At 38.6% G+C, this 25,647-nt stretch overlaps 1 protein-coding gene across 6 annotated transcripts in view; it reads left to right on the forward strand.

The window, feature by feature from the left end:
- The window catches only part of ANO4 (anoctamin 4), a 173,144-nt gene that overhangs the window by 124,571 nt on the left and 22,926 nt on the right, over window positions 1–25,647 (forward strand). For all 6 annotated transcript variants that reach the window (XM_025154917.3, XM_040667745.2, XM_040667740.2 and 3 more), the window contains 8 exons: window positions 254–375; window positions 7,063–7,197; window positions 7,966–8,062; window positions 8,685–8,745; window positions 14,925–15,007; window positions 18,909–19,049; window positions 21,077–21,241; window positions 25,097–25,133. In XM_025154917.3, the coding sequence (XP_025010685.1) occupies window positions 254–375; window positions 7,063–7,197; window positions 7,966–8,062; window positions 8,685–8,745; window positions 14,925–15,007; window positions 18,909–19,049; window positions 21,077–21,241; window positions 25,097–25,133 (841 nt within the window). The remainder of the gene's footprint in view (window positions 1–253; window positions 376–7,062; window positions 7,198–7,965; window positions 8,063–8,684; window positions 8,746–14,924; window positions 15,008–18,908; window positions 19,050–21,076; window positions 21,242–25,096; window positions 25,134–25,647) is intronic.

Genomic DNA, 25,647 nt, shown 5'->3' on the forward strand with positions numbered 1-25,647 from the left:
AGCGTGTGGTTTTCTCTTCAAGATTCTCCACTTTTTAGCCTTTGACTTGAACACCAGTTATCATATTTCTTAAGAAGAATAATCTCAAGTCTCATTGCATACAAAGAAAATCGTCCTTTTAAAATAACTTTTACATTTTGACTCACAAGTATGAAGATTGCATGAAATTGTATTATGCATACTAGGAATGAGAGAGCTTTCTTAGATATTCTTTTGCTGTTGTTGTTCATTAATATCCTGATTTGTATTTTAGGGAAGCTACAGAAGTAAGAATTCGATAAAAACCCATGGGGCAGAAAACCACAGACACCTGCTCTATGAGTGCTGGGCTTCCTGGGGAGTCTGGTATAAATACCAACCACTGGATCTAGTGAGGTAAGACTTTCATGCTTTTAATATGCTTCAGTCTAGGTGGTGTGAGCATAGATTATCTTTCTTCTCTGGAAACCACACAGTACTCAGTAAATTCATGTGGTTTTTAGAAACTGATCTTGAGGTCAGGGGAATCCATTTCATTCAGGGTGCAACTACATTGAAAGAGGTATTTATAAAGTGGTTTGTAGGAGGCTCTGAATGTGAATGGAGTGTCCTTATAGTGGTTTCTGACACCATAACTTCTCATGAAGGAGTTGCAGAATGTTTGAGAAAAAAAGAGAGTGGAGCCTAGAGAGACATGATTGCATGGATACCCACTGAGGGCACTATTCTTCCTCGAAGCATGGCTTTGATAAAAAGCCTCTCATTGTTTAGCTTTTCCTATGTTTGTCCAAAAAAAAAAAACAACCACAGAAGTGGCTCCAATTGAAGTTCAGTGATACTCACAGAGCTAAAAGCTCACACACGCCATGTGCCACTGTGACAACACCAATATGACTGAAAGCTTGTTGTTTCTCCTCTACTACCTCCCTACCACTGCCACATCACTGCAGTCTGAATTTATTTTCATCTTGGAAGTAGCCTGCAAAGAAGAAACACCGAGAAAGCTGAGATGTGACTTCAAATTCTTATAGCTTTTTAAAGTCAGGTTTCCAAATAGGCTTGCATGCGCTAATAGAGGATTACATAGTTTTTATGCACATACAGCATTTGCTGATCACAGTGGCAGAACTATTGCTGGGCATTAGTGGGCTTTTTCTGCTTGAAAAGGCAAATGTGAAGCTACAAAAACCTGTGAACAGTCTTAAGGTATTCTGGGATCACTGAAGATATGGTTATGTATGCAGTTATCTTCTCCTCTAATAAGTTTGTAACTGATAGAAATGCTTGTTTTTTATTGATTCTCAAAATTATTTCTAGATAGAAATATTCACGAAGGGTGCCCTGGAGTCAGAGGATGTTATTGTTTAAGGCCATATAAAACCCATCTATTCCACAAAACAGGAGATGTTCAATTTCCATGAAGAACAATTCAGAGAGAAATACAATCAAATAATTTTACTGAGTCATATATTTTTTTAAATGCTTCAGAAAACAAAGTAATGTATTTGTACCTCATAATTTAATTCTGAGAGCTTCCTGATTCTTCTTTAATATACTGGCCTTGTCAGAAATAGGGAAATTTTGTCAAAATATGGAAATCACTGATTTGCTGAGGAGTCAGCAGTTATAGTGAAAGGGTTTGTTGTTGTTTTCCTGTTATACAATATCAGTGCCACTATATAAACAACCTGTCTTTATAATTTCTATTTATACAATTTGCCCACAGTGGTCAAGTCCATTGCTCTTCATCAACATTTCTTGCTTGTGAAAGTGCTGCAAAACAATATCAAGGTCTTAGTTAAACTTTCTTTATGATCCTCGGGCAATTGGAGGACTTTTTAAGAATAAGAATAAACAATTGTAAAGGACCTTGGAAGAAGCCTGCTCATTACGTCTGGGTGTGATCTCTTACATTCCATATGAACCTTTAGTTTTTCATCAGACAGTGCAAAGATTCTTCCACAACTATTTTGCAAGAGAAAACAAGCAAAGTAGCAGACCCCTCAGCTGAGGTCATGAGTGGCATGTGGTGGTTCAGAACAGGTGCCTATCCAAGGAAGAGAGTGGGAGAGAGAGTTACAAGACTCCCTGAGTTTTCACAGCAACATAAGTCTTCACAGCTTCAAGCTCAGCAGGGGTGAAAACTGCCACTTAAACCCAGCCTTGCCATTAGCTTCCGGGAGCACACCATTGGTGGCTATGAATGCACAAAAGGAGGGGTTATAGGAAAGGGGTGGAATGCCTTCTTCTCACTTCATGAGTGTTAGATCCTTCACATTTCCATAGTTCTTGCCAAATCTTTTCTAACTACTGCCAATCTCAGGAGCTCATGTGTCTAGTGAGCTGGAGATTTTGTTTGAAGAGCTGACTCCACCAGCAAATGTTCATTTCACTTGGAAGTATCTCAGCAAGCATACATTAAACAAAAGCTTTTATTTTACCAGTTCTGCAGCAGGAGCAACTTCTTTGTTCTTTTTCCCAGAACAACAATTGTGTGGGCTGTCCTTGAAGGGAGTAGTATTGCCATCTGTACAAAAGGAGTGGATGATGTCAATTCTTCTACAGACATCTGTCCAGAACTCACTGCTGCTAGCTGATGTTTCCCTTCAATATATACTTTAGAAAAGCTAAGGAGTAAATTAGGTGAAGATAACAAAATGATGCTTTTATTAATAGACATGGTATTTCTACCTTAAAGTCAAGTTACCACAGTGGTAAATGAAATCATCCATACACTGATGTTGTTTTGTTTTTCCTTAGTTGTTAAAAACAAACCTTATGTCTCTGGTGTTGTTAATCTGATGTCTTCCAGATTTCATTTAATCTCATCATCTGGCTGTTACTGGAGATACTAGTCACTAGAAACAAATGAGAAAAAGTCGTTTGAGGGGAATTGCATGATTCTGCTTTCACTGTGCTTTGAAACACAGCAGTATGGAGGTACAGACTTGACACAGTTGCAGAGACATAATTATAAAACACCAAATGTAGTACCATGATTTTAATTACATTTCTGTTGGAATTTTGCATCCATGGTTACTTAACAGGAATAACTTAAGATCCTTAGAACGAATAGCAATTGGAAAAAGGCAGGACTTTCTACATTTATATGCTTGAGGATAACATAAATTAGTGGAAACTGTTACAGTAATTCCTAGGGGCTTTGGATCACCTCCTTCACACTTTTGTGCATAGATCTTCCTCCTACATAGTCCACAAATGATTCCTGCTGCTACTTGTGCATTTCATTTACATGACATGGAAGGGTGGAAGAAACCTATATTTATAAAGCAATTGTTAAGATACCTAAATGAACCTGGAAGCAAACATAATGCCTTTGTTGCAAGCTGACAACCTCCTTGAAATACTCCATTAAGCCTTCTTCCCCACCACATTGCTCTTGGCATAACAGAAAGAATTATGTGTCCAAAAAATCTGTTGGATAGTTCTAGCTCCTTCACAACTTCTTGCAGTGGCTTAAAAAGTTCTGTACAGGATTTAATTCTGACCAGCAAAAGCATTAATGAAGATAGATATGTTCTTGTCTTAAGTCCAAATTTAAATATATTCTGGCTCCATGACTTCCTTCTAGGCATCTTGAAAACAAAATATATTATAGAGTCATAGAATATAATAGAATGGCTTGGGTTGGAAAGGATCTCAAGGATCATCAAGTTTCCACCCCCCTGCCACAGGCAAGGTTGCCAACTGCTATATTATATAATGAAGGTCAATAAACATAACATTTTATGGGTTTGAAACTAGACTTTGTTACTTCAAAAATGTACGTTATCATTAAATACAGAGATTGGAATTTTGGCCCATTTGAAGTCAGAGGTATTGGAATGGCGTAAGGGGAGAAAGAGTTAAACATTAAGGCAGATTGTGTTGAGGAGTTAATACACTTGTTAGCATAAAACTGAGAAACTGAGATTTCTTACTTTTTTTTTTTTAATTCCAGTGGTATAGTTCATATAAGGATAGGAGAGATGGGTTATTCTGTCAGGTGCTGGGGGATTTTTGGTTTCCGTGCTTTTGAGAATTTTTATGGAGGAAATTTTCTGTGGGAGAACTACAAAAGGTACACAGCTTTTTTTCTATTATGACTAACTGCCTGAGAAATGTTATGGAAATGAGATACAAAAATTAACAAACATGCAAACGTCATCAAGCCTGGAAAACTGCAGAGAGACCTACAATGAGTAGAGTAATAATAGGTGAAATTCAGGTATAAGTAATGCACTCTAGGAAATAATCCCCTGACATCTTTACAGATAGAACTGAGTTTTAGGTAAAGTGCCAGCATGCAGGTAAGAGAACTGACTTCACTGTGGACAGTTCTATGAATTTTTTCTGTAAACAGTAAACAAACAAGTAGCAAAGAGCTTGTTCATTTTATGTGGTATGACCTGAGTGGCAAAGGAGTCTCTGAGCCATCTTTTTCTCCTGGGAACAGTGAGTGTCTAGCTGAACCCAGTTACTGGTGGGAATAAACGTGGAAATGATCTGAATGTGGTACCTAGGCAGGTCTCCAAAGACCATGTAGTTGTCACAGTTTGTTTCTACAGCTTGAGTGCTGTAGAAATATTCTAATAGATATATGCTAACTACAGAGCCATAGGAAATGAATATTAACTTTATCCTGATGCTACTTGCAGTAGTACAACCTGTTGGAAATCTGCTGTAAAGCAAGCTGTTCATCCATATTTAAGCCTATAGGTACCAAAGTAGTGTCAACATACAGCACTTACTTTTTAAAACCCAGCTCAGAGGTGACCCCAGCTGCCTTTTCCTTTCACTAAAGATATTTGGGTCACTCCCTCTTGTGCATGTTCTTCCTTATGCACACAGTGAAACTTGTTTGGGTCTTCATCTAAGAGCTAGATGCTTGCTAGATCACTCTAGATCATGAGAAAGAATCATATTTTGTGTTCCATCATGTTAGCTGGAAAGACTCAACAGGGTAGAAAATAACGTTTATCAAAAAACGTTAAATAAATATATAAAAATATTTTTCAAAATATTGGGTGGAATGGGGAAGCATTTGTTCTTGAATACAGGGAATCATTCAAAAAGATAAATCTTGATTAAGTTTACTTCTTTACTTTGAATTTTGTACACTGAGAAAAACAGGACCACAAATATTCTATTGAAGTAAGCTCAAAATGTGAACTTTCTATTTCAGTGGAGCAGGCTTAGCTTGACATCCTGTGCATCAACCAAATAATTAGGCCAAAGAGTTCACTAATACTGCTAAGTCAAGGCTCAGAAAGCAGTTGCCAGCGTGTCTTTTCACAGCCAGACCTGCTGCCCTTGTCAGAACCGAGTGTGTTATTGTTAGCCTACCTCCTCTTTAGCCTGTAAATTTGAGTCTGTCAAATGATAGAAGAATAGAAACATGACAATATTTGGCTTCTCACACAGTGCTGGTAAACTCAAATGATAATAAATAGTGTAGATCAGTCTTGTGCTTATCAACCAGTGAAGCATGAGGTCAGCTCATGACTTCACCAGGAATAGAGAACTCTATTTTGTGGTCACTCTGCCCAAGACAACTCCTGACCTCCACATTGCCCACCAGTCCTTCTGTGTTTGTGAACAGCAGGTCTAGCAGAGCACCTACCCTGGTAGACTCTCTTACCATCTGAATCAAGAAATTATCATCTTCCACACGCCTCCTAGACAGCTTCTTCTGTGCTGCATTGTGTTTCCAGTATATATCAGGGAGGTTGAAGTCCCGCATGAGAAAAAGGGCTGTTGACTGCACGACTTCTGCAAGCTGCTTGTAGAACACCATGTCTGTCTCTTCATCTTGGTTAGGCAGTCTATAACAGACTCTGACTAGGATGTCTGCCTTGTTGGCTCACCTCCTGATAGAGATTCAACCTTATCATTCCCATCCCAGTTTGAAAACTGACATTTTGTTTATTCCTGACCAAATGTTTCTCTTCTTCACTGCTTCCAGCCCTGGAGCGCATCATAAGGCTCTTCCTGACCATGGAAGTTTAACAAAAGATGTTTTATGGTAGCATAAAGGAGCCAGCAAAGCTGGCTCACTGCACTTTTTGTTTCTGGACAGATCAGAAATTTCATCATTGGTATAAATATGGGTTTTCATCAGCAGCTGTTTTCAAATTCACTTGACATGCACATTTAAGCTGCCTTCAAAGTCTCTGAAGTGCAAGAAAATCATCTTGCCTCATTCTTTAAAACTATTCTTGCAAAGAATCTCTTAAAATTTTCATTGTAATTGTGATAATTGCAGATTGATTGGTAAAGTACTCCAATCTGATCATCAGCCTACTGCGCACGATACCCAAATAAAGAATATTGCACACAGATTGCTCCTGTGCTGATAAGTCCAGCAGGTTTTCTGTTTGCTTGATGTATGCACTGATATATAAGCAGAAGTGTGAGTGCATTTGGAAATATGAAAGATACTAATGAATATGTAGCAAATAAGAAGTTCCTCACCACTTTGCAGTTAGTATTTAAACAATATAGCTAATATATTAGGATTGATTGAGGTATTTGTTTTCAGACCTCACTCACAATTTTCTCTCCACCCAACAGAATCATGTGATTATTTTTCCAGGAACTGAGATAAGAGAAGAAAGAAGCAAGTGAAAATAAACTTGATTGGAGAATAACTTTTTGTTGACTGATTTCTTAGAAATAATTTGAGCTTGTGTCATTTTTCTGTTATATCAATTTTAGTGGTGAAAATTATTTCAGTGTAGTTACTTGGGAAGTACAATACACAGCTAAAGCAAAGAAAGCCATCAGTTTCCCAGACATAAAGAACAAGCTTTTAAAAAGAACTCAGTATTTCCTCTCTTAAGTTCTCTGCTAATCTTATTTTAAACACTGGTTTGTGAATTTTCAGATTCATTTTTGAAATGGGCAGGTTTTACAGTGTGGATTGAGAAGCTTAATTGAAGACCTTTTCTTTAGGAAATTCTGTCCCTGCTCTTTAATCTGTTCTTCAGCTATGATAGAAATATTTGTTGTCTATTAACAGGTACAATTAAGCATATTTATTCTAATTAGCAGGAAATTTCTCTGTGTTGTATTTTAAAACAGACGATACTTTGGTGAGAAAATCGGGCTGTATTTTGCCTGGTTGGGCTGGTACACAGGGATGCTCTTCCCAGCTGCCTTCATTGGATTGTTTGTCTTTTTGTATGGAGTCACTACTTTGAACCACTGCCAAGTCAGGTAATGTGGATACTTTTATAAGGGTAATTACAGCTGTGGGATATTACGATTAATCTAAGAGCTCTTTATTACTAATTATTTCATTTTGGATGGTTGGCTAAATACTCAGGAAAATACTCCTTGGTTCTCACAAAATACCCAATACTGAACTTGCTTTGTACTGTGTTCCTGAATTGGGATGGGAGGTAATGTTTTTAGCACAGCTCCAGTTCCTGATGGTGCTGGCCGGTCAGCTTGAAGTAGGAAAAATAGGGCTTGGGCTCCTTCACTACTGTCATAACAAGTCAACAGAAGAGTGGGAATTTTTCTCACTCTTCGAGGACTTTTCCAAAGGCCCACCTCAGAGAAGCATTTTTCAAATGAAGAACCCCCTCAGTCTTCTGCTGAGTTCCACATCCCTGTATTCTTGCACACTTAAGACAATCCTTGAGAGTAGCTGCAAGAATGAGTCAAACTTACCTACACTCATTCTTACCTTTCTCCAAATGAAGGTCACTTCTGTCTCAAGGAAAACCTGGAAATGGTAAAGAACTATTGCTAGGTTGGCCTTGAGGAACTGTTTACTGCATGTAGGACTACAAATGCTGAAGTCTTTAACAGTAAACAAACCATAATTATACACATACAGTTAAGTATATCTTGGCTTCAGTTATAGAAGGAAACAGTGCTTTTCAATAAGTAACTGACTTTTATTTGCAAAACGTCAATCCATTTAATGACTGATTGCTGTGCATCAAACTACTAACTTTTATGTATTTTATTTTTCAGTAAAGAAGTCTGCCAAGCTACAGATATCATAATGTGTCCTATATGTGATAAATACTGTCCTTTCATGAGGCTGTCAGACAGCTGCGTTTATGCCAAGGTACCCTTTAAACTATGCAAATAAAAATGCTTCCCTTGTAACAGAATTCCTTTCACCTTTTGCAATTGTCTTTAATGAGCTTGGATAGATAAAATCTTCAAAGGACAGATCAAATTCAGCCAATGTTAACATCCATTGTCTTTTACAAGGACTTATTTTGGGCTGTAAAATACCTGAATGCAGTTTGCCCTTACGGATTCAGTAGTACCAGAGGTCACATCCTACATGCATGTGCTACAGTGTCCTTGACATCAAGTTTTATCTTATGATCCATTCTTTGTATGTGGCTCCATAAAATGAATGCTTTGGATCTGAAATTAGGCACACAGATACTGTTGGCGGGGGTCAGTTGCAGGCCAGGCAGGAAACTAGTGAGTCAATATGGAGTTATTTGAAAGGTGCACGTCACACATCAAGAGAAGATTTTCAGTCCTCAGGATTGTCAGGTCAGCTGCACTCATGACCGTGCTAATTATATTAGAGGAAAATAGAAAATAAGTAACCGAGAGATGCTAACACAACTGCAACACTGTTATGAAGGGACTGGAAAGCAAAAAGTACAAAAATGCAAAATTAAATCTGTATTATCATCAATTAATTGGATTGTTGATATCCCCATCAGGTAACACACCTTTTTGACAATGGAGCTACTGTCTTTTTTGCTGTGTTCATGGCAGTGTGGGGTAAGTTTTCGTTTTGATATGAATGATTTTCTTAAAGCTTGTGATGAAACATAGGTCATTATAATTTCCTGCACGCTTTTTTCAGACACTGAGAAGAACAATATGAGTTTGATTCTTTTCTGTTTCTGCAAAACGAAAATGTTGAAATCAGTAGGGTTTTTAATGGGATATTATTTTAATGTAAAAAAAATGCAATATGCAATGTCTATATAGGTAGCTGTATTCTGGTTTTATGTGTGGGGGCTTTTTTATCAGTCAGAACCAAGGCCTATTCTCTGTTAACTCATAGAGCTCCTCTTAGCTTAGGGAAGCCCAGTTTACTGTTCGCACTAATATGAATTAGTATATTGTTCTTTTATTCAGAAAGGCAGCAAAAAATAGATACACGTGAGCTGGTTGTAACTAAAGCAAAACCCTGATGAAATAAATGTAGGATATATTTGAATGATTACTTAATCCAAGAGTGGTCTAATTGATGCCACAAAGACTGAATTTTGCCCATAGGACAACTCTATTTCTGGCTCAACTACCTATTCTACTCTGGTCTTTTAAGCAAAATTGAAGACAAGATGAAACAGTCATTTCTGGCAAAACATAAAGTCTTTCAAATGTGTCCTGAGTATGCCAGTGTTCTTTGCCTTCAGATAGTGCCTTTAAATAGTTGGTTAATGAGGTGCCTCAAAAATGGCTTCCATCTCATAACTCCAGATGATTGAGCTATCCTGACTTAGTTTTCTGCTTCTTACTCACATCTCAAACTGCATGGGAAAAGTATCCAAGTAACTCTTATATTCTGCATTTTAATCCTTTACTGAATTGCAAGAACAATCCAGAAAGCAGTGTCAGAGCCATAAGGAGAACACAGATTAGCTTAGTTGACTGTCTTGATTCCTGCCTCCAAAGCTATGTTTTTATCTTAGTTGACTTAATAAATTAGGTCATATTCTAATGAAGCCTATTCATGACATTTCATTTAATAGTGATAGTATTAAAATACTATAAGTTATATTAAGGGAAAACCCCTCAAATAGGGAAGTGAGCATATTCTGAAACAGCTACATTTGGCATGATGAAAAATTTGAAGAGCAGAAGATTCCATTTTAAAGCCTGTGAAAATGTTAACTTCAGTGATCACAGAATCACAGAATTGTAGGGATTGGAAGGGGCCTCTGGGGAGATGTACCACTGTTTCTAATTGCTGGTGAGCATGTCTTTAGACTGAAGTTTTTTGCACTACTGTTTTTGTTCTTCCTTATCATCCATGCATCTTCAGCACCACAGGGAAGAAAGCAAAAAATACAATGAAAGCTATCCTCTATTTTTGGCTAGTGGAGAAGAGGCTGTAGGACAGTGGCTGGGATAGGAAATTTCTTCCCCACTTCTGCTGGCTTACACTGTGCTTGTGAGCTTGCCACCAAGATGGATATAGAGGCAGGAACAAGAGGAGGATGTGAGTACAGGGTGATGGTTTGGGGAATGTTCCAATGCTATGGTCCTACTAAAACTGTAGTTTCTAAAATAACGCTTTGCTGAGACAGTAGTGAGATTGTGGAGATATTCTCAATACATTAAGGTTAAAGCAGCATTAGAACAAGGAAAGCCACACTTCTCAGTGACTTTCTGGTGCTACATTTATGATATGGCTTACCTTGTCTCTTAAAAGGATTTTCAGTCTGCAGTAGGCCTACTGACAGCTACAGGCATTACCATCATTTCAGTAAATCATAGGGGAGAATAGACAATGATAGCACTTTCATTGTGGAAATGTTTTTTTTCTGTCAGCATGAAACAACTGGCAAGTGGGTAAAAAATTGGCTATGAAAAGTTTAGCTTTCTAGATGATCCAGTTTGGCAGACAGTAACATAAAAAATAATGATGGCAGTGCTTTTTCAAAGCAAACAAATAAATAAATAAATAAAAGAGAATGAACGCCAAAAGGCAACTAGAATTATATTACCTAATTATTCTGGGATTAGCTACTGCCTTATTATCCAAAGAACCTAGTTCACTGTCTTTAGATTCATTAGGGAGCTTCCGCCCTGAGAAGGCTCAGGCATTTGCTTTGGGTTTTGGGAAGCCTCATAGTCAAATTGAGCTTGAGGTGGTATTAATGGTGGTTTCTTTCTTTTACTCTGAGGACAACTTCAGTTGATGGAGAAACTGGGCTACTTACTTGCTTTTTAAATAGAAACAAATTGCTTCTCCAAATGATAAGCAAACTGCTGTGGCCAGGCTAGGGAGATAAATCATCACCACAAATATAAATGTGGGCTTCTTCATTAGTGGAGGAACGATGATCATGGCTGTAGTACTCTGGAACACAGGTACCCATCTTTTATAATGCTTCATTGTGGGGTAAATGGGTCCAGCCAAAGTAAGCCTGGAATATTCAAGTGAACGAGGCAATACTGGAAGAGAAACACACTTTTCTTCAAAAAATATTTTGCCTCATCACTTCACTTATTGTATTTCTGCCTTTCTTAAGCAAAGTTCTATATAAGAAGTGAAAGTAAATCATATAGTAGGGAAAAACTTGATACCTCTAAAGTTTACCCAAAAGACAAAAGACTTAAGGTAACTCATTTTAAACTGATGGAGGAAAGGACAAAAGATTCCACTGAAGGATTTTGCTGGTAGTTTTTAAGCTTTTGTGTATTGGAACTTCTGTTGAAAGAAATGATCCAAAATGATTGAAATCTCTGCTGTTTATAGGAAACAGTAAGTCCCTATAAATGCTAATACTTTTTCTTTCCTGGTGGACAGATTATCACTTATACTCAGAGTTGCATCCCAGAAATTTGAAAATATTTTTTCCTTTTGAGAATCGTTGGTCTTGATAAAGTTTTACAAATGTTCAAAACTTTCAGAAAGAGATGATCAATAGTATTTTTTGTGTTTCTGTGCTAGAGAGAAACATCTACACTTTACCCTTTATGTGTGCCTGAAGATATGTAAAGCTTAACAAAAGTGTAGATCCAGTTTCTAGAAAATACTCATTCACTATTTTAATCAGCTGGACTGGATTCTTACCAAGGACAGAATATGTAAGAAAGATGTTCATACCAAGTAAACATCACTTAAAGTCAGAGAGAATTCCCAGAATCACAGAATCATAGAATCTTGATTTGAACACATTCCAACAAGTCCATGTGTCTCCTGTGCTGAGGACTCCACATTTGGATTCAGTATTCCAGGTGACATATTACCAGCGCAGAGCAGAGGGGCAGGATCACCTCCCACTCCCTGCTGACCACACTACTTTTGATGCAGCCCAGGGTATGGTTGGCTTTCTGGGCTGTGAAGGCACTCTACTGGCTCATATCAAGCTGCCATCCACTAGTACCCTCAAGTCCTTTTCAGCAGAGCTGTGTTCAATCCACCTCCAGCTTGTACTGACAGGGAGAGTTGCTATGACCCAGGTACAGACCTTGCACTTGGATTTATTGAACCTCATGAGGTTCTTCTGGGCCCACCACTTGAGCCTGTCTGGGTCTCTCTGAATGGCATCCTGTCCCTCAGGCATGTCAACTGCGCCACACAGCTTGGTGTCATCCACAGACTGCTGAGAGTGCACTCAATCCCACTGTCAGTATCTTCAGTGAAGATGTTAGAGTCCCAGTACTGATCACTGAGGGACACCACATGTCATTGGTCTCCATCCAGACATTGACCACCACTATCTTTGTATGATCTCACAACCAGTTCCCTGTCCATTGAACAGTCTCAATATCTTTCTGATTTGGAGAGAATGTCTAGATATATCAGATGGCTTTCAGCATGCTGTTGACAAGCTGGACAGAAATATAAATTTTGCTTTTCTAGTTGGAGTACTGGGGAAAGTTAGTGCCAAGATGTCACTCTCTGGATATTGCCTGGAGTTCAATAGCAAAGTCCAACTAGAGAGTTCAACTATTTATCATTCTAATGTTTTGCTCAAGACTCAGTGGACTGATGTTAGTATCACTGTCTTTTTCCTTGGATGCTGAGGTTTGAGTTACGAGGCTGAGCTCTGAAGCAGGGCAAGAATAATAAAGAAAAAAGCTGCCAGAAGAGCTGGGAGTTAAGGCCAGCAAGAAATTCAAAATTCCAAGCAGGATTTTTGGAGAATTCTTAGAATCTAGTTTAAACATCCCAGTTGGAAAATAGCAGAACGCTGAATACAACTGTGTCACATTATGCTGTCAAAGTCAAGAAAGAATGCAAAGTATAATAATAGGGTATCAATGATTACTTGAGAAGAAGTGGAGAAATTCCAAAATGCAGTACTTTTTCAAAGACATCAGTAGTACAGTGAATCAAGGATGATTATTTATATCACATTTTAAAATATTTAGCAAGGGAAAACTGCCTGACCTGGATAGAGGGAAGTTTGGCACAGTAAAAGTTAAAACAGAACTGTGCAGATCATCCCCTTAATGATTTGAAAACACGTTTTGAAAGAAGCTTCAGGAACTGCACATACTAACTCTGATGGGTGCTAACTATTCAAAATATAGTTTCTAAAAGATTCCTCATTACAGGTGAGCGAAAGGCAAGAAAGAAAATAAGTATAATTTGTCATAGACATATCTGAGAGCTTTATGCCTGTGGACTCACACCCACTTGAGTCCTGTTTCCAGCTGCTCTTGAAATGGTAGTGTTCAATCATACTTGTTTCTCTCAGAACTCCAAAAAGAACAGAGCTACTTGTTTAGCCTGTACAAAATAAATCAATATGAGTTGTTAGGAGAGAAGCAGCTCCACCAGAAGACAAGTCAAAGAATGAGCTAATGTGGTGGTTCAGCAGCAGCACCAGAGCCTCATTAGCACTTAGTAGTTTTGTTGATCTCAGGCAATCACACTGTGATCATTACAAAAAGTCATAGACATATTAGCCTCAGGAGACTAAAATTACTTTCTTAATGATAGTAAATCAAAGTAGCCAGTTACCTGCTGTAATACAACTCCAGCTTTGAGAAAAAAGATGTCATTATGTATGAAAATGCCTTCAAACTATAAAACAACCTCCTTAAACATGCTATCAATATCTTACCATATCTTCACACAGTGTTCATTTTCTAAGCATGTATTTAGCTTCACTGGTTAATACACGAAGCTATAATCATTCTTACTGGCTAAAAAACCACTTTCACTAAATTTATGCCAGTGCTTACTATGATAGCATGTCATTACCAACATGCTGCAGTAGGGCAGATGGTCCATTAAGAGACCCTTGTAGGATTATGCGTGGAACACACTGCCAGGTTGTTGTGACTGTAACGGTGGGTACTGTCCTTGTTCATCAGCAAACAGGCTTAGGTTCTCCATGGTTATCATCCTGATGCTTTTCACTGAGCAGTAAAAGCAAGAGCCAAACCTCATAGTTGAAGAAGAAGCCTTTCCATTGATGTCAGTTAGCTTTGGGCAGCTTCTACATTCTTTTATCAAAACAAACTTTAAAAACTTGAACCACAAATAGGCTCAGTATTAATCTCCAGAATATGAATGTATGATTGCATGACTAAGAGCTTCCTTGGTTGTTCTTTCCCCTTACAAAAAGAAAGCACAGTCATGTACAAGCATATTACAGTATCTTGAACTCTGCTATTAAAGGCTGTTTGGCACATGGTGTTTCAGTGTCATCTGTTAATGCCATAACATGTATGCACAGTCATGTAGGGTAAAAGATGTGATCTGGATTAGAAAGGTATAAGACAAATATTCCAGTTTCTTCACTAGTAGTCCACAGATTTGCATGTTCCCCTGAATGTGATTCCTCTGGATTCTGATCCCTGTGTATTTTAAATCATCTTCTAAGAAGAAAAGTTACTACTTTATCTACTGGTAGCCCCAGTAACCATTTAGCTTCATCAGAAGTCTGCTGTGTTTAGTAATGATGACTCACAGGAACAATTTTATTCTTTGAGAACCTGCACTTGGTTGGCTAGAAATTAAACTTCTTTGTTTAGAACTAAGTGAAATCTCTAAAGCCTCAATCATACTTGACACAAAAACAGAGTCATCCCTAGAAAGAAATGCACCTTGAAAGCAGTTTTGATCATTGGCCTGATTTCCTGTTCAAAGGAACCTTTTTATTCAGAGAAATAATGTAATAGTTTCACTCATCAGTTATGTGATAGTACTTTCCACTTTCTTGACTTAAAAACAATTTTGTGGGTTTTTTTTCTGTTTGTTCCAGCTACTGTTTTTCTGGAGTTTTGGAAACGAAGGCGAGCAGTAATTGCCTATGACTGGGATTTGATAGACTGGGAAGAAGAAGAGGTTTGTATTAAAAAAAAATCACTCCCTGATCTTTAATACAGGAAGATTTTGTAAAACCTGTAAGCAGAGTTTTCTTTTGGATTTATTTAAATACATTTTTCAAAGCTTCATAAACTAGGAAATAAGCATTTTCTCCTTAGATTTTTCCTCTGGAATGTGAAGAAACTTTCTCAAGGGGGACTGTTCTCTTCTTTACACCTTTCAAAATCCAAATTGAGGGAGATGAATCAGCTCAAAAGACTAAATTCATCCCCTGTTGGTAGAAGAAATCTCATTAGTTAGGAAACTAAACAGTGAAAAACAGCCTTAACCTTTTGCTGTAATGGTTACCAGGAAGGAACACCATGCTTTTAGGACTGAGTTGATATCTACAGGGAACAAGTGGATTTTATGATGCAGGAGAAAAGCAAGTTTCAGTGGGTATGGTAGGAAAAATGCTCCTTGAGTGTGATTTGAATGTACAGGTTCCCACTTAGTCTGTATTCCTTCCTCTCCATAGTCCCCTTGGAGGGATTGCAAGAGACTAAAAATAAGCCAAGAACTTAAATAACACATCTGGAAATTGGTTTCTTTACATCAAAAGGGCTATCACTGTTTGTGCATATAACTGCTGAGTCTTGGTGATACTTCAGGACTGTTTTCGTATATTTAGAGAATACTCCAGTACAGATTTACCTCCCCTGAGATTAGCAGCCTTCTCTTTCCAGTGCTGATGAGTCACAAAGAGAGCACACTGAGACAGTTCTGCCTGAGCTTCAGATACTGAATCAGGATTGAACTGCAGTGATCTTGTCCCTCATGCCTGGCTGCAAAAAAGCCATTGCTGGTGCTGCTGGCAGGTAGGACTGAAGACGGATATACCAAACTACAGTTTGCAAGCTGGAATTCCAGCTCATCACTGGAGGTGTTCAAGGCCAGTTTGGATGGGGGCCTGGGCAGCCTGGTCTGGTATTAGATATGGAGGTTGGTGGCCCTGCACGGGGCAGGAGAGTTGAAGCTTGATGATCCTTGAGGTCCCTTCCAACCCAAGTCTCCTGACTGAACAATCCCAGGTCCCTCAGCCCCAATCAGTGAGGTGTCAGTGAGAACTGTGTCTCTATAAAGTGAAAATTTTACCTCTAAATATGCTGTTTTCTAAGAGCTAATTAGATTCCCTTTCTACATTCTGTCTAGTTGTCTCTGGACAAGATCAGCCAACTTCTTTTATTAGCTGTTTCATAGAAATCAATTAAACTGTTCTAATTACCATTTTAAGTCACAAGCTTCTATTAATGAAGATTGTTATTTTTATTAACATTCGCTGCCATGTCTAGCTTCCTCTTGTTTTAATTTTCATTGTCAAATTGAAAAATAAGGGCTTGCTGCAGGGGGAAATTTGCCAATTCCTACCAACATTAGATAGAAATTAAAAAGATTTACAGGACTTCCTATAATGTTGCCATCATATTTCTATTCTAAAAGAAGAGACAAAGAAACAAAGTGATGAAGACGACAGGAAGGAGAAGTCAAACTGCACAGATACATGACCTTGTGAATTCCTGACCAAGTTAGCTTTTCACCCAAGAAGGGCATGCCACAACTCCAAGCATGTCTGCATCCCCAGCCTGAGGGCACACGTACAGTGTGCTGTGACTCTTTCAGCCCTGCACCTTTGGATTTTCTTTTCTGGTAAATTAGGTGCAAGGTGGGAGACACGAACTGTTACTGGGTCTTATCTTGAGTGTGCAACAAGAAACCAACTACACAGTGTGCCTGGGACTCTGAGCTGTGATACGGCTTCTGTCAGTAACAGTGGACTTTTCTTTTTCTTCAGTGCCACTTTCTGTATATCATTAATCTGAGCCAGATACAGGACTGTTGATGAGTGTTGTTAAACAGGTACGAAGGTTCCTACCAGAGTTTCAGTTTTGTGTGGAGATGTATCTATAAAAATAGCATTTGCATGATCTGAATTGACTGTAGATTGTAGAAGATACCTAGGTTCATGGAGAGGTGTGTACAATAAGACTTCCTTATAGAGAAGATTGTAAAATGTAATCAAACACTGGCTTAGGAGGGCTGCAGAGAAGAAAGGGTTTCTTGCATATGGCTCGTTAAGTCAGATGGAGAGCCCCTGCACAGTCTACAGAGTGCAGTTGTCAAGTGCCCTTCTTCCATGCCATCACATTCTGTCCTTTTAGATGTCCCTGGGTACACAGGAATACTACTTGTATTGTTTCTCTTGGTAGATTCTGGTCTTCTCATTGGCCTTCTGCCCTGATATGGCAGGAACAACGTGAGCAGGAAAGAGTAAGGGTACCCTCCCTCCACAGAAACGTGCTTAACTTTTGTGTATATCCCAAATAAGTTTTGCTATGCCAAGGTTCAGAAGCTTATTTCCTGTATGCCTTGTTGCATGCTCGTTTTCCCTAATATAGTTACACAAGCAAATTTTGCTTCGGTGAGTTTAATCATAGCATTAGAGCAAGAAAAGATATATTAGCTTGTCTGGCTCAACTACTAGCTAATGCAGGACTGGTTCCCTCAAGCACATAGTTACACAGACATTGCAGCTGAGCATACGTGACTATCATCTTTATTTAAATAACAGGTTATCCACTTGCTATTTCAATTTGGAAATCACATGGCTTGAGAAAATGCCTTCCCAATTTGATACTGAGACATGGTTCGTTTGGTTTGTTTGTTTGTTTGTTTTTGAGGAATTTTATAAAAGGAGTGTATGACTTTGAGATATCTTGTTTTTATTCACATTTTAAAGGCTTGTATGATCAGATAACATTCACCTATTTTGATGTAGCCATTCAAAGTCTGCTTATTTCTAAGCTATTAGAATGAGTAACCTATAGCCATAATCAGTGTCTTTCAGAAAGGCAGAGTTCAATTAAGGACCACTGAAGTGTTGAAAGTGAAGGAAATTGGTGATCTGGGCTCTTATGTGCCACAATAAAGAGCACAGCAGAAGCCTGGCAGAAAACCTACAAAGGCAGTCAGTAGCTGCTTCTGTTCTTCCTCACAGCCAGCTGTACAATGAGCCAGCATGCATAAGAACACTGTAAAACTTAATCCAATGTGTATGGTCTGCCAGCAGCTGTGAGTCCCTCCTAGTAGCCTGGTGCTCTCCCTTGTCTCTGGCAGTATCCCTGATGCCAGACCTGGGAGAGGTGGCAGGGCAGTGGGGTGTCTGTACTGCAGATAGAAACCTCGAGGACTTCTCTGAACTGAGGGTGAATCCTGCTCTGTCCCCTAACAAGGCTGTAAACAGTCGTAAGTCTCAGACCAAGAAATTCCCAGGTTTTGTTTCAGAAGAGAGTTATTACACCAAAGCAGGACTCAAAACTGCTGCTGCTACAAACTGCTCTGCTATTGTCACTGGCCAAGTTAGGAAGGAAGGAATTGAGCAATAGTGAAATGCATGGCTTCAAATAATGAGAATCTTGTGCTTGTAATGGGAAGGTAACCACCTAGCAAGCAGAATTAGATTTGGAAAAATTAGGTGTTGTTTTTTTTTCCCCTGCATTGTTGCAAAATTCTGGTATCAGTAGGATAATAAAATGACTGGAAATAATAAAATGGCTGGAAAAACCCATGATACCAACCTTGAAATAACATGGCTTGCAGCCATATAGTTTGGAAAAGTATTATTTAGGTAAGTAGCCAATTGGGGAGTTTACTAAATGCTTCTAGTATGGTTCTGTGGGTACAGTGCTGTACTTGAGTCCTCATGACGGGTGGCTGATGTCCCAGCTCAGCTTTTTTAGTAGCTGTGCCAGCTGCTGAATTCAAAGACGTAATTCTCAGTAACAGCCATATGAAAAATGAGTTCTCTAGGAAACTCTAGGGAGTTTCCTAGAGAACCTTTCCTAGCCATGCTGTACCTGAACACTTTCTGTCTGTTTTTTAGGAAGAGATACGTCCGCAGTTTGAAGCCAAGTACTCCAAGAAAGAACGGATGAACCCCATATCCGGAAAGCCAGAGCCTTATCAAGCATTTGCAGATAAATGCAGCAGACTCATTGTTTCTGCATCCGGAATATTTTTTATGGTTTGAAAACTTTTACTTATTTACCAGTTAAAAAAAAATACAAAATAGCATAATCTCTGCTGAGAGAGTATGGAGATATTGGATATGACTGCTTGAAAGTTAATAAGCTTTAGCATGTTTACTGCAGGCTGAAAATCTATGCACAGCAAATATCCTGAGTTTCTGTAAAGTCCACATAATTTACTCTTCATTGAGCCACACAGTTAGTTAAAGCTTTCCTTCAAGGTCCAGATTCAGGAGTAATATTAAGGCTATATGCATAGATCTATATGTAACTGTACAATTGCTGGAACAATGATATCGCGTTTAGGTATCAAATTCTGCTGACTGAGTTTCATCATCCTCCCCATATAGACACCGCAGAGTGATGGAGAGGTGCCATGGAGGAGGTGGAGCCTGTTACTTGCTGTTATTCATGTAACAGCTCTAGCAGTAGGATTGTCTTGAAAACACAGTTGGGATTAACTTGGACCCAACCTGAATGTGCTAGAGCTGTTCTACATGGCTAGAAAATGTTAAACGAGTATAACTTGAGGAACTGTGGAGAGCCAGGTAGGTGATGCAGCCCAGAAACTGTTGCTGAAAGTGCCAGTGCCTGGCTCTGAATTTTGTGCTCCACAAGTCTTCTCTATGACAGTCCTTGAATCAAGACAAGGGTTATTTTCAATGAAGGCACTTTTACTGTTGACATAGCGTGGGCTTCCAATGAGCTAGAAAAATGTTGGTTTTTTTCCCCCTTTTAGGTAAAAATATCCCTTAAAAAGTTTAGCTTTAAGCACAGGAGATACACTTATCAAAACTGTTAGAACATTTCTCAAAATCGCAGAGCTTTGATGCACAGTGCAGTTATAAATGCAGCTTGAGCCAGATTAATGGTTCTTTGTTACCAAAGGAGAGGGAAACAAGAACTCACCACTGTGCAGGGAGTCCAGAGGTAATCCTCTAGCTCAGTAACTCCACAATGTTTCTATTGGCTGCCTGTGTGGAAGCAGTGGATCAAATAAACTAACCCTTCATATTCACACACACCCAACTTTTCTTCTGCACTAAGATTGTGTCAAATAATGTTGCGAATAATAAAATGCAAAAACAGCTTGGTTAGTCTTCAGTATTTTCAGAGTCATTTTACCTATTCAGTTAGCTTAGATATGCTCCAATTTTGACAGGTTTAAGTTGCCTATGCACAACCTTAGAATACACCGAGCTTTTGCAAACGTTTGTCTGACTTCTACTGAAGAAACGCTGTCTAGTAAGAGAGCTAAAGACACTGTGTCATCATTTGTGTGAGATGAGTCACACATGTAATTCCCAACCCTGTGTCCTTCAGGTGGTTTGCTAAACTGTGACATGAATTGGTCATGATGGAAAACAGTTGTCATGTTAAATAGTGCTCAGTTGTTGCATATGGAACATCAAGTTATTGCGCAGCCTGGCTCAGCTGCACAGCTTTCACACTGGAAATGTCACGTTTGCTGAAAGTCTCATCAGAGAAAATTTCCAGGGCAACTGAAATTCTTACCTTCCTCAGACTCTTTCCAAAACTGTAGCGAGAAACAGGGGATCTTGCTGGGACTGTTTCTGAGGAAGTGCTTACAACTGGAGATATTTTGTTCCTGTAAGTGTGAACTGTACCAAAGCACAAATTCTATCCCAAATAGGACATCGTTATATTGGCACATTTGGTGGAGACTAATAATTGCATGTCATGAAACATGCATGTAAGGAAAATTCCCGCTTCCCAGAGCTGACAATACTCTTTTCCACACTAATGCTAGTGAGAAGGTACAACGTCAAGAAAATGTTTAAAACTAAAAATATATTTTAATATGATTTTAGAGGTGTTTTGCATTATGAAAAATTAGAAGGAGTTCACAAGAGGAGGAACGTTCATGTCGAAGCCTTCTTCTAGAACCAATGTTAACATATTTTTCAAATCTTTCTCTTCATTTCTTTAGTTCTCAGAGTCTCAGGAAGAATTTAACTCCTACTCTATAAGAAATTTACAGGTTTTTTTTTTTCTCCTCCAGATCTGTGTGGTGATTGCTGCTGTATTTGGCATTGTTATTTACCGTGTTGTGACTGTCAGCACTTTTGCTGCCTTCAAGTGGGCTTTAATCAGGAATAACTCTCAGGTTGCAACTACAGGGACTGCAGTGTGCATCAACTTTTGCATCATCATGCTACTGAATGTGGTGAGTAAAACTAATGTATCCAAAGTGAGCCACCAGACTGGTTGATATCCCAGTCTAAAGAGTACGCTCAAATACTTTCAAATCCTGACTTCAGTGGGAATGGAGGTTACACAGTGCATTGCTAAGCTGGGCTGACATTTTTGTTGATGGATATCAGTCCATCATGGATGGACATCAGACTGTTACGTACAATTCTGAAACCAAAACATTACGTAAAACATATTTGATTGTTCTAAAAAGTATCTTAGGGACACGTGTCCATGCTCATATTTTATCCTTTGCGGGTTTTGTTTGTTTGTTTGTTTTTTGTTATGCTTGCAGATTTCAGTCTCTTTCATTAATACTCTTATCTGTAATAACTATTTCAGTGTTCCTTTTTAAATACAATAGCCAAGCTTATTTCTTATTTAAACTAGTTTCTGTTATTTCAGCTTCAGTTTTCATGCTAGTTTACCAGTGAGGATAGGCATGTACATATAGAATACTTATAAGTAGAAAGGCTAAAAACTACATGAGACCCAAGCAGACACAACTTGTTCCAAGAGTTGCTTATGACCTTTGCCAGGGTACAGCAGAGCTGTGCTCTGGGTGCATTGGGATCTTGGTGCTGGCTGAGGTTGTCTTACTGTGGGCACACAAAGTGGTTTGGAACTGGGCTTGGGACAGAGAAGAAAGTGATATTTCCAGGTGGCAACAGCCCCAGTAAGAGAATTTAGCATAGATTAAATGGGAGAAGACTTTCAGCATTCCATCAAGATGCAGATACTTCTGAATATTGCTGCAATAGCAATATGCCTTATATTAGTTGCTCTTAGCAAGAGATGTATGGCCTTTTCCTCTCAGGTTAAGTGTTCTTTGTAAGCTACCATTTTAAGAATGCATTTTAAGGAAAAGAAAGAATCAGCCTACAAATCTGCAGGTCCTGGAGGCAGGGCAGAAGTCCTCTGCACGCTCAGTGGCATGAGTTTTCTGTCAAAAGCATGTTAGGCTTTGCTCTGTAAGATAACACTGATTTTATTTTGGACAATTTATAGGGGTGTTATTTCAGGCCTGCACGTTTCTGAGTGCTGGCTTGGAAACTATTTTCTTGCCTGTGCAATATCCAAGCACTTCCATCATCTAAGAATTAATTTTCAACAGCCCCTGTTTTATAAAGGAGGAGATTCTGGGAAGCTTTGCTGCAGGACTTCACTTCTCCCTTGGCACTGGCAAGGATTGGTGATTGGGACTATATTTTCCCTGGGGTGGGACAACAGGTTGAGCAAGGGCAGAAAGAAATGGTGGGAGCTGTTATTCTCTTTGAATTTGTACTGAGGACTCTCTTCTTCTATGCTATTTTTATTTATTGTTTGTTGTCTGCAGCTTTTGGGGATTTTCTTTAATCTACCTAGAGCACACAATAAGCATAGAAGAAATAAAATAAAAACTGTATACCTCTGTCAGTACAACATCCATTTCTAAGCTCTCAATATAAGTCATTGTATATGCAGTGAAGCAGCAACAAAGCAATAATGCACAAACAAAATATTTGGTTCTTAAAGAGTTCTACAGCTTAGAGAAATTATTAAAATAATGGAAGATGGCTTGAAGGTGCCTTTTGAGAAACTTTGTTTTATTTCCAGAAGTAAATAAATAGAGCACTACAAAGATGCATTGCTTAAGCCTTACGCTCATTACCATGCAATAAGCACTGCAGCCTTAGAACTGGATATGGGCTCATGGAAAGAAAAGATCCCCAGAATATGAAACTGCATTAGCTGCATTAGTGAGAGGAGTTACAAACATAAACCTTCACTTCCCATGATGGATGAACGCACTTTACTGAAGTGCATCAGTAGCATTTCTTTTGGGGGAAAAAAAAAGAAAAAAGAAAAAAGAAAAAAATAAAAAAAATAAAAAAGAAAAAAGAAAAAAGAAAAAAAAAATTTCCACATCAGCAGTTGGGTAGTTGACTCATATACAAACTGTGACTCAAGAAAAGCAGTAGGAGAGAAAGCTAGGACAGAGTAATGAAACCAAAATGGACCAAGATCTATATAGCAGTAGGGAATTCACTGCTATAGAGCCTGGAAAACAGCTAGTGATACTAATACAACTTGACAACCTCTCTAAACATCAGGGCAAAGGTCTAGACCACAGGTAACTTCTAGAGTGGAAGCTCTGGGTGCTAGATAAATGCACTAATGCATCCATCATGACAGAATGGTCTGACCTTCAAGTGTAATGGCTCCCAGGCTGCCATGCTGCCTGACCTGGGAACAACCGCTGGCTTTACCTAGGTTAATAAAAACTGTTAATTCCAATGATCCTGTCCATAGAAAATATGAACAAATAAACATAATCCTAAATGGTGCTCCGTGGGACTAGTAGTGATAAACTGCAGTAGCAGATAATCTGGTCCAGAAGTTGTTAATGGAATCCCTAACACAATCTTACAGTTCCATGAGGAACAGTAACAGCAAAGAATTTTGATATTCACATCTGCAGAGCAATGTACATTTATAAAACAGTGTAGTCCCTGCTGGGATCAGGATATAAACTACCCAGGCATTTAGCACTTCCACAGTTGCCCTTAGGAGATGATTTTAAACCCAGAAGAAACCATCTTTCTTATTATATGAATCAAAACTGTTTACACCGAAGGTACTAAAAAGCAGTTCACAGCAAGAAGTGGTTGTTAGCACGGATGAGATAATTTAGGATAACTTCAGCTCTTAAGCAGTCAGTCTGATCTGTAAATTGTACATAACTCAATTTAGGTAACATTTTGTAAGGATAACTGCAAATGTAATGAAATATTGCTTATACATACTTCCAGAATAAGTACTTGAGCCTGAAGTATGAGGATTTTGGTATCCTTGTAGGCATCAGTGAGAGTTAAGGACATTTAACATTTTGTGGGAGGGCCCTATCCTCATTTAAAGCAAACTGAACTGATTATATTAGTTTACACTGATACTGATGGTGGTGATGTATTTTACGGGTTCAAAAACTCTTTGCAAATATCAATTTTGGAAACCCTCCAAGTTCATTTTTGTAAGCTTTATTAAATAAGCAGTCTCACAGAGAGCTGAAGACCTTGGTACCTGCTAACATCAGTAAGTGCCACTTAGGATTTAGAACAGTGTCACTGAGATCAGCCAAGAAATGTCTCTGACTAGATATTAGGAAGGAGATCCTTACTGTCAGGGTGGTGAGACACTGGAACAGATTGCCTAGAGAGCTTGTGGATGCTCCCACCCTGGAAGCATTCAAGGCCAGGCTGGATGGGGCTTTGAGCAACCTGGTATAAAGGGAGGTGTCCCTGTCTATAGGAGAGGGATTGGAACTGGAGATCTTAATGGTCCCTTCCAACCCAAACCATTCTATGAGGACTACTAATGACTTTCTCTGAAGAACTCTCTCTCCCCAGTAACCTTCATTCCTTTCAGCACCAAAAAAACCCATAAATAATAAGAAATACCCCAGAAAATGAAAGAATACTCTTAGCAGGGTGGTTTTATTTGTGTGATAAATGTTCCCCAAGTAACTAAAACAAAAATGCTATTGCTCTGCTTTGTGGCTTTGAAATAATTGTTAGATTCTTTTTCACTGTGTATGTAAAACAGGAACGCTGACAGCACTTTTTCTGTATGTATTGTGGATGAAAAGAGCTGAATATAAGCTTGCAATTATTACTGTTCATTGATTGATTATATCATTATATAGTTTTATAGCTTTATTGTAGTCATTATCAGAACGTGACAGGGGTCAATCTGAATGTCAGATCTAACAGGTAAAAGCAATTACCTGGAAAACAGTACTATATTTTTGAGCTGGCAACATGTCTAAGAGACTGTTTCTTCTCTGTTTCAGCTGTATGAAAAGGTTGCTCTTTTCCTGACAAATTTAGGTAAGTGATGTTAAATACAAAATTGAATGATACTGTGCTGATTTTTTTGTCCCAGTGATGTGGCAGCACTCCAACTGTCTGTATGGAAAGTCTTGGTTAATTCTAAATCTATTAGGAATTAATTATTTTCTTAAGTTTATAATAAAGGAGTATTATAAACTAAGCTGTAGGGGAGTTGAGTTAGCAACAGTGAGCATCACTCACCTGCGGACCTTGGTTCTTGTTCCAGCCCCTTACCTTCTAAAAAGTTGAAGTGTTACCACAGGGACAAAAGCATAACTTTCAAGTTTTCGACTGAGCACTCAAAACTCCCAGGTTTTGCAGAAACCTTGAAATGGGAGTCGCTTTTGGAAGCCACATTTGTAGCTAGAAAGTAAGTTGCTTAATGACTTTTGGACACATCGCTTCAGGAGGGGCAGTAACTGGGAGGGAAAAGAACTAGGTGTCTCATCAACTTTTACCACCAATGGAACTCTAGTGGTGTTGTAAGTTTAACTGATTTTTCAGATCAGCC

The sequence above is a fragment of the Gallus gallus genome, chromosome 1, assembly GCF_016699485.2.
Source record: "Gallus gallus isolate bGalGal1 chromosome 1, bGalGal1.mat.broiler.GRCg7b, whole genome shotgun sequence".
In the NCBI taxonomy this organism is placed as follows: Eukaryota; Metazoa; Chordata; class Aves; order Galliformes; family Phasianidae; genus Gallus; species Gallus gallus.